General features: G+C 36.9%; 1 protein-coding gene across 1 annotated transcript in view; it reads right to left on the bottom strand.

Moving 5' to 3' along the window:
* Positions 1 to 8,498, bottom strand: part of ASCC3 (activating signal cointegrator 1 complex subunit 3) — a 368,987-nt gene that overhangs the window by 27,735 nt on the left and 332,754 nt on the right. The window contains exon 37 of the mRNA XM_012810382.2: positions 3,116 to 3,340. Within this exon, the coding sequence (XP_012665836.1) occupies positions 3,116 to 3,340 (225 nt within the window). The remainder of the gene's footprint in view (positions 1 to 3,115; positions 3,341 to 8,498) is intronic.

Here is an 8,498-nt window from a genome sequence, read left to right as displayed (position 1 = left end):
GCCACAATGCCCGGCTATTTTTTGGTTGCAGCCATTATTGTTGTTTGGCGGGCCCGGGCTGGGGATTTGAACCCGCCACCTCAGGTGTATGTGGCTGGCGCCTTAGCCACTTGAGCCACAGGTGCTGAGCCAGTATGTTGCTTTTCTAAATTACAGTGTTTCCCCCCAAATAAGACACTGTCTTATATTTATTTTTTCTCAAGAAGACACAATAGGGCTTATTTTCAGGGGATGTCTTATTTTTGTTAAGTATAATACAACAATCTATATTTATTCAAATACAGTTAAGTCATCTTCTTCTGGACCCTGATGGGAGAGCCGACCTTGTTGGTGGGGCTGATGCTAGTGATGCGTGAACTCCTTTCCCCTAGCTGTTCACAGGTGCCCAATAAGATGCCTGCGACTGCGTTTACCACACACACACCCGCACAAGTGCTAATGACTTGGAGAAAGGAGCTGTGGCAGATAGAAGGTATTCCAGTCTTCCTTACCGCTCCATGCTGAAATGCATGGCATGGCTATGCAGATATGCTGCATAGCCATGCCCATCACTAGGTCTTATTATTGGGGTAGGGCTTATATTTAACAATGCATAGAAATCTTGCTAGGGCTTATTTTTTGGGTAGGTCTTATTTTCAGGGAAACATGGTATCTATAACAAACTATAATACTTTTACAATTAAAGAGGAAACTATTTCTCCTCAGAGGGTATTTACAAGTAAAAAAAAATATGTATCCTTTCAATAAAAATATCTAATAGAAGTTAAAAGTACCTGACTGAATCCTTTTCTTTTCTAGTAAATTTAGAAACAGATTCCTTTAGAACTTTCTTATTTATATTATTATACATCTATGGGATTATTATTGACTAAGTGCTGAAAAAAAATCAAGGATAAACATTTAATTTTTCCCACAACTTCTCTCCAATCCTTTTGACTCCGGAGTTCATTAGTAAGTCAGTATTTGAGAAGGAAAAAGGAGTTATAGGGAACGCAAGTGAGTATCCAGGGCCACAGCTAAAAGTTAGGGCCTTTAACCTAAAGTTTGTGAGGTGTGACTAGTAAGGAGTGGCCAATCATCGTCCTAGAGAAGTAAACCATGTGTTAGTAACAGAAGGGAGTTAAAAAATTTATGTGTTTATTATAACCTTACTTCCCTTCTAATTTCTGATGGCTTGACTTTATTTTATAAAACATTTCTATTTTTCAAAGTAGTAAAATTGTTATTTTTTAATAAAAACATTGGAGGTTTATTTTAAAACATTCAACACTTTAGAAAAGACTAAAGAAGAAATTAAAAATCACCCTAAATTTTGTTAGCTAGAGGTGCGAGTACCATTAATCTTTTGACGGATGCTATTCTGGATCTTCTCTCTAGGTGTCTGTTCACATTGTACATAGACAGAATTCATAAATGGAATTATAATGTTCTGGAGTGTTCCATAACCGGAAAGATACTTAGGTTATTTCCATACTTTTAATTGTGCAAGTAAGGCTATAATATATATTCTTGTACATGTATCTTCATAGCCTAATTTATTCCACCTTCAAAACATCTTACATTTTTGAAAATTTTAAGACTTATTTTATGTTACAGAAATATCAAAAAAAGATATAGTGTAGAAAATCAAAATCCTCATAATCTCAATCACTTAAGTGTTTTCCCTCACCCAAACCTGTTGCTCTCACAATCATCGTCCAATAAATATTAGCTACATCCATCCCACTCTGCAGAAAAGCCTTAAAATTGTCTTTGGCTCTTTGCTTTCTCTAAAAGCCCTTGTCCAATCCATTAGCAGATTCTGTTAGTTTGCCTTAGAAAAATATTCAGGAACCAACCAATTCTCATCAACCTCACCCACCCTAACCCAGACTAACCACCATCATGTTTTGCTCAGCCAGACCTAAAGTGTGCACAATATGAAAAGCTCATTGACATGGTTTCTGATTTCACATTTGAAAAAAGACTACTTGTCAAGTTTTGGTGTAGAATCGAAGAAGATAAACATCTGAAAAGCTATAAAAATACTCTTCCCTTTAAAAACACCTCTCTTTTCAGCTGGACTTTCTCCATGTACTTCAACTAAAACATCATATATTACAACAGACATTTTGTGTTGATTGCAAGAAGAGATATGTAAATCCAGCTGAATTCTATTAAGCTGGATATTAAGGATATTTGTAAAATTTAAAATAATGATACACTTAAAAGTAATTTTTTACTATTTTGGAAAATTGTTATTTTTAATGAAAAGTCATATTATTCATGTTAATATGTGAGCCTATTATTGTTATCTTTAAATGCAGAAATATGTATTTGAGAATGTCTCAGTTTTAATTAATATAGAAAATACTGAATGATATAACTGACATGACCACTAGTGAACCAATGTTCTACTGGCTTCCCTTTCAGTGTAAAATCCAAAATTCTTACCATGGTTTACAGACTCCTCATATGATCTGACCCACTTTCTCTACAGTCTTCTCTTCCATTTCTCTAACCTCAATTCTAACCATCTCTTTCCATCTTCTTTACAATGGCCTCTTTGGTATCCCTTGAATATACCAAGTAAGTGCCTACATGTGAACCTTGGCATTTACTTTTCCTAGTGTTTGGAATATATCCCTGTAGAAACTCTATGGCACTCCCTCTTAATTCTTATTAAAATGTCACTTTATCAGTGATAGTCCCTGAATACCATATAAAGAATAGCACACGATAGTACTCTCCATCTTCCTCCTTCATTGTGCCCTGTTACTTAAAAAACCCGCAGTTATCATCTCTTGACTTCTATTTTTAATTGTCAGTCTTCCCCATCTTAAGTGAAAGTCCACAGCAGCAGGGACTTCTCTGTCCTGTTCATTACTGTATGCTCAGTGTCTAGAAAAGTATCTGGCACATAGTTTTCCTTTAATAAAATTTGGTTGAATGGGAAACGGAAACTAGCATTGATATTTACTTTTCCTTTGGAAATTCTTGATGTCATTAATGAGGTGTTTTTTAATAATGCTACAATCAATTGTTAAATGCAAATAAATTTTACCCTAAAATAGGACAAAAAGGGAATGACAGAAATAGAAGCAGAATATGTAAGTATTACAAATGGCTTTCATACCTGACATACTCTGAGAGCTTGGTCCAAGACTGTTTTGGTATCAGTGTCATAATCTGGGCAGGGCAGCATGGCTCGGCTGAGATGTGCCTGCAGCAGGAGATGTGCTTTGGTGTGAGGGCTGTCGAAGGAGTGAGGATTTGATTCGACGGAAAGACATTTGGCCAGCTCACTATTCATGTGATCTTCATTGTGTCTTACTGGCAAATCTGTATATTCTTCTGCATCCTAAAAAAAACACAAAATCCACGCATATGTTAATCTGATGGATCAAAAGTATAACAAATAGTGCACTTCTTAGCTTTAACTACTGACATGCAAAACATGGATTAGAAAAATCATAAGGTAACAATATTGCTTAGATTTCACTTTGTTCAATAGTATCATTAATGCACCAGCAACAGCTGGTAACATACATCTAAAATCCATGAATATTCTTTTATATTTACACAGTTAAAAAAAATAACAGAGGCATTACATGCTAAAGTGACAGGGGGCCATAGCAGTGAAGCAGAAACTGAGAGCCCATGAGGAAAGATAGATGAATTCTATAAAATATAATAAATATTATGACATGGGAAGTGTAGAGTGCTACAGAGACATTCAGTTTGGGAGATCTACTTATTTCACAGGGTCAAGGAAAGCATTTTGGAAACAGTGATGTTTAACTGAATATCTGGAGAATCAATGGAAGATAAAAGACAGGGCTAAGGTTAGGATTGGTGAGGTGAGAAAGGGCTGAAGAGCAGGATCTTGAACTTAAAATTTATTATAATCAATTAGATCACAATTATATTGCTCTGGAATAAATGTTATGCTTTGATTTTTCGCCTTAGGTCGTGTAGAGTTCAGTAGTGAAAATCAGCCTCCTTGATTATTAGTCAATTAAGTACTAACTGAACCTACTAAATTGAACTAGAGTGTTCTATTAAATAATAGACTGATCTACTTATTAGTGTTTGTTGTGAATGAAAAATCTTTTTGTTTTTTCAAATACATAGTTATTTGAGATTCAGCCCACTGCTGTTGATATGGGAGTCCTACATCAGCCATAACATTTTGGATATGTTAATATTCAAATAAGGACTGTAACTGCCCCACCCCCAAAAGGAAAGAAATAAAACATATGAAATAGTGGTCTTCAAGATGCTGAATATAATGCTGTGAAAGACAGTAATCCCTGGGATGCAGAAAATAAATTAGGTTAGCTCTACCATCACCTCAGCTTACTCCATGGAGAGTTTCTATGCTGTGTACAGAGAGGGGGAATCCAGGTGGACCTGGAGGACTCCCTGTGTTGAGATGAAGATGAAAGTCCAGGGACACGAAGATAGCTAAGTTTGCACAACATAGTACTAAAGGAGAGAGTGAGAGAGTACACTCTCATGGGATTTGCAGTGAGGCCTCCTTGAATTCTCAGTAGAGTACTGAATAGTGCATGCATGTCAAGAGAGCTGGGGAAAGAACCACTGAAAAGGATTACTGGGACTATTTTCCACTACTTAACCAATGCATGGACTAGTACCTGTTCCCACCACACAGACCAGTTCCCGGAATAGTGCCTGTTCCTCCACTCATAATTCACATGGCATAGAGTAGGGAAGTAGGTCTTGCTTAAATACTGGGGAATAATCAGCTTTATACTAAATACTACTGTAGACTTGCCTAACAAATCATAGAAGCTATACTTGAAAGGATAAAATCACTTCCAAGTAAATCAACAAAGTTCAAGATTTATAAGAATACAAAAACATAAGAACATTCAAAAAGATAAAATTCATAATGTATGGCATTCAATTAATGAGTACCACCTATGCAAAAAAAGCAGGAAAATAGAATTTGTATGAGAATATTCAATCAATAGGAACTGACCTACAACTGACATAGATCTTAGAATTAGCAGATAAAGACAATAAAACAGTTGCTGCAACTCTTGTTTATATGTTCAAAAAATCTAAATAAGTACTAAATTCAGATTTCTTGATATTAAGACTATAATCTCTGAGATAAAAAAACACTGAATTTTATTAATGAAAGAATATACACTGAAGTAGAAGAGATTAGTAAACTTAAAGACATTACCAGAAACTATTAAAAATTAATCACAAAGATAAAATATAATTTAAAAAGTGAACAAAGCATCAGTGAGCTGTGAGATTTTAAGTGGCCTACTATACATTGGGGGAGGAAGGGCAGAAAAAATTTGAAAAAATAATGGCTAGAAAATTTCCAATTTGATCTATAAATTCATGATGTTCAATGAAGCCAAAGCCAAAAAAAAAAAAAAAAATGAAGAAAACTACACCATTATAACTTATCATAATTAAATTGTTCAAAATCCAGAAGAGGAAGGAAGACGGCCAACTAAAGGCAGCTATTGCCAGAGACACCTGTACAGAGGGAGAGATAGTGGAAAGATGTGCACTCAGTGAAGCTGAAGATAGGGATCTGAGAGCTTCTCAGAGAGAGAAGACAGACAAGTGCACATCTCCTCTGCTGAGGCAAGCTGCGACTCCAAGAAAGAGGATCCAAGAAAATTCCAGGTACAAAGCCCATCACCAAGAGGAGAGACCCCTCCACCAAGTGGGAGGCTCACTGTGGGCTCTCTCCAAATGAGCAGGGAACAAAAGATGTCTCATTTTACCACATAGGAGAGAGCTGCTAAACACCTGGCCTTTTTCTCCATGGAGGTCCCACTTGTGAGCCTAGGTATCATCCTGTCGAGCATAAAATACAACAAATATTTTCCCTGCAATTCTGAATTCCCAGTCCACCCTACCCCTCTCACCTTGCAGTCTGAAGGTCTGCCCCCTGCACAGCCCAGAGTGTTTACTAATTCCCTGAGAAGCCTGGGCATTGTGTGGGCCGCTGGAGAGCAGCTCAAAAACAGTGACTTGAGTGGAAGCAGAGGGGTGCAAGAAGAGAGGATCTCACCAAGTAGGTCCTCAGAGTCTCTGGTTGCAGCTATGAAAGGAACCTTTGTAAGACCTTTGTAAGTGACAATCACAAGCCCCAGTTCATTGGTAAAAGGATGGTTAACTCCACTTCCTGGGGCCTCCAATCCAATCTCACCCTATCAGTTTTAATTGCCAAATTTTAGATAATACTCATGGGGCAGAATCAGCAGAAGAACTCTGTCAATATGAATCACCAGAGTAGATCTACTTCCCTGAGGAACGACAAGGAGATATAACAGAAGATGCCTTTCACAGAGAAATGGCTGACTTGTCAGAAATAGAATTCAGAATGTGTATGGCATATAATATGTATGAACAGAATGGAGGAAAACATGGAATAGAAATCCAAAGAGTAGTTCAAAAGTTGTCTCAAGAAATTAATGAATTCAAAGACCAAGTCACCAAAGATATGGACATAATGAAAAAGATATAGTGGAGCTAAAGGAAGTGAAAAAAGTTATTTGAGGAGCTTTGAAATACAGTTGAATCCCTCAGTAATAGAGTTGAGCAGGCAGAAGAAAGGATCTCAGAAATTGAAGACAAGGCCTTTGAATGATCCCAAGTGCTCAAAGAGGCAGGGAAATGGAAAACAAAAACTGATCATTCCCTGAGAGAGTTGTGGGATCATTCCAAAAGATCAAACATATGACTTACAGGAATTCCTGAGGGAGAAGAAGATGGTTCTAAAGGCACAGATACTCTACTCCAAGATACTGTGCAGGAGAATTTCCCAAGCATTGCAAGAGATACAGAAATTGAGATACTAGATAGTTTCAACTCCCCCGCCCCGCGCAAGACTCAATCCAAATAATGCATCTCCTAGACGCATGGTAATTAACTTTGCCAAAGTTAATATGAAGTGAACACCTCCCTAGGAATCTGTGTCTGTGACCACAGACAGGAGGCTGCCCCCACACAAGGTTCAGGTTCTAGATTTCTCAAGGCTGCTCAGACCCTTAAGGTTAATGATTATAGAAACAACAGGAGCCAATTGTTCACTCAAAGAAACTCAAAGAAACTTCTGATGTCTTTTTTACCTTCCTCAACTTACCCTCTGGGCTAATGAGCAAATAGCTTTCAATAAAAGCTGAGTAGAACTGACAGTTGTGGCCACTTGTCAGAACCCCACAAAAGGGCAGTGCGTCCCTGTGTTCCCACCTTTGAAAATTCTATTCTGTGTGTCTTGTCTCTTTATCTCTCATTGTTTCTGTTTTTCTTCAGTTGGTCTGCCAGATCCATAGGTCTCAATGGACCCTGCCCCTGAGGCGGACCCCAACTGCCCAGGATCCTGTATCCAACTAAACTGAATTTCATTTGTGATGGAGAAATCAAAATACTTTACTGACATACACATGTTGAAGAAATTTGCCATAACTAAACCAGCTCTCTAGGAAATACTCAGACCTGTTTTCCATAATGACTGGCACAATGGTCTAAGACCAAAGTAAACATGCCCAGAATTTATTGAACAAAAATTAACATCCACAATGGTGAAAGGATTAAAAATATGCACTGGACCTTTGGAAAAGATGATGTCCAAAACACTACCATACCTATCAATTCTCTCAACTAATGTGAATGGCTTAAATTGTCCTCTAAAGAGGCACAGGTTGGATAACTGGATACAAAAACTCAGGCCAGGTTTCTGTTGAATACATAAGACTCATCTTATCTCAAAGGATTAAATAAGACTAAAGGTAAAGGGATGGACATCTATAATACAGGCAAATAGAAATCAGAGAAAAACAGGGGTTGCGATCTTATTTGTAGATACAATAGGATTTAAACCAACAAAGATAAGGAAAGACAAGGATGGACACTACATATTTGTCAAGCGAAATACTCAACATGAAGAGATTTTAATAATTAACATTTATGTGTCCTACTGAATGCTCCTCAATTTATAAAGTAAATCCTACTGGGTATGAACAATTTGATACCTTCCTGTACTATGATAGTTGGAAATTTTAATACCCCTTTGTCAGGTCTGGATAGATCCTCCAAGAAAAAACTAAACAAAGAAATAATGGACTTAAACTTGACCCTAGAAGAAATGGACTTACCAGACATCTATAGAACATTTCATCCTGAATACACATTATTCTCATCAACCCATGGATCATCCCCAAAATTCATCATATCTTAGGACACAGGTCTAACCTCAACAAATTTAAAATAATAGAAATTGTTCCTTGTATCTTCTTGGATCATCATGGACTAAAAGTTGAACTCAATAGCAATAGAAATCTCATACTCAAACAAAGTCATAGAAAGTAAATAAACTAAGGTTGAATGACAGCTGGGCCAAAGACAATATTAAGAAATAAATCATCAATTTTTGGAATAAAATGAAATGAAGATACAAATTATCAAAACCTGTGGGATACTGCAAAGGCAGTCTTACGAGGGAAATTTAGTCTTTTTTTTTT

The sequence above is a fragment of the Otolemur garnettii genome, unplaced genomic scaffold (genome assembly GCF_000181295.1).
Source record: "Otolemur garnettii isolate 467f Iridium unplaced genomic scaffold, OtoGar3 scaffold00132, whole genome shotgun sequence".
NCBI classification, from domain to species: domain Eukaryota; kingdom Metazoa; phylum Chordata; class Mammalia; order Primates; family Galagidae; genus Otolemur; species Otolemur garnettii.
The sequence above is the reverse complement of the archived record's forward strand: the minus strand, read 5'-3'. Positions and strand labels throughout refer to the sequence as shown.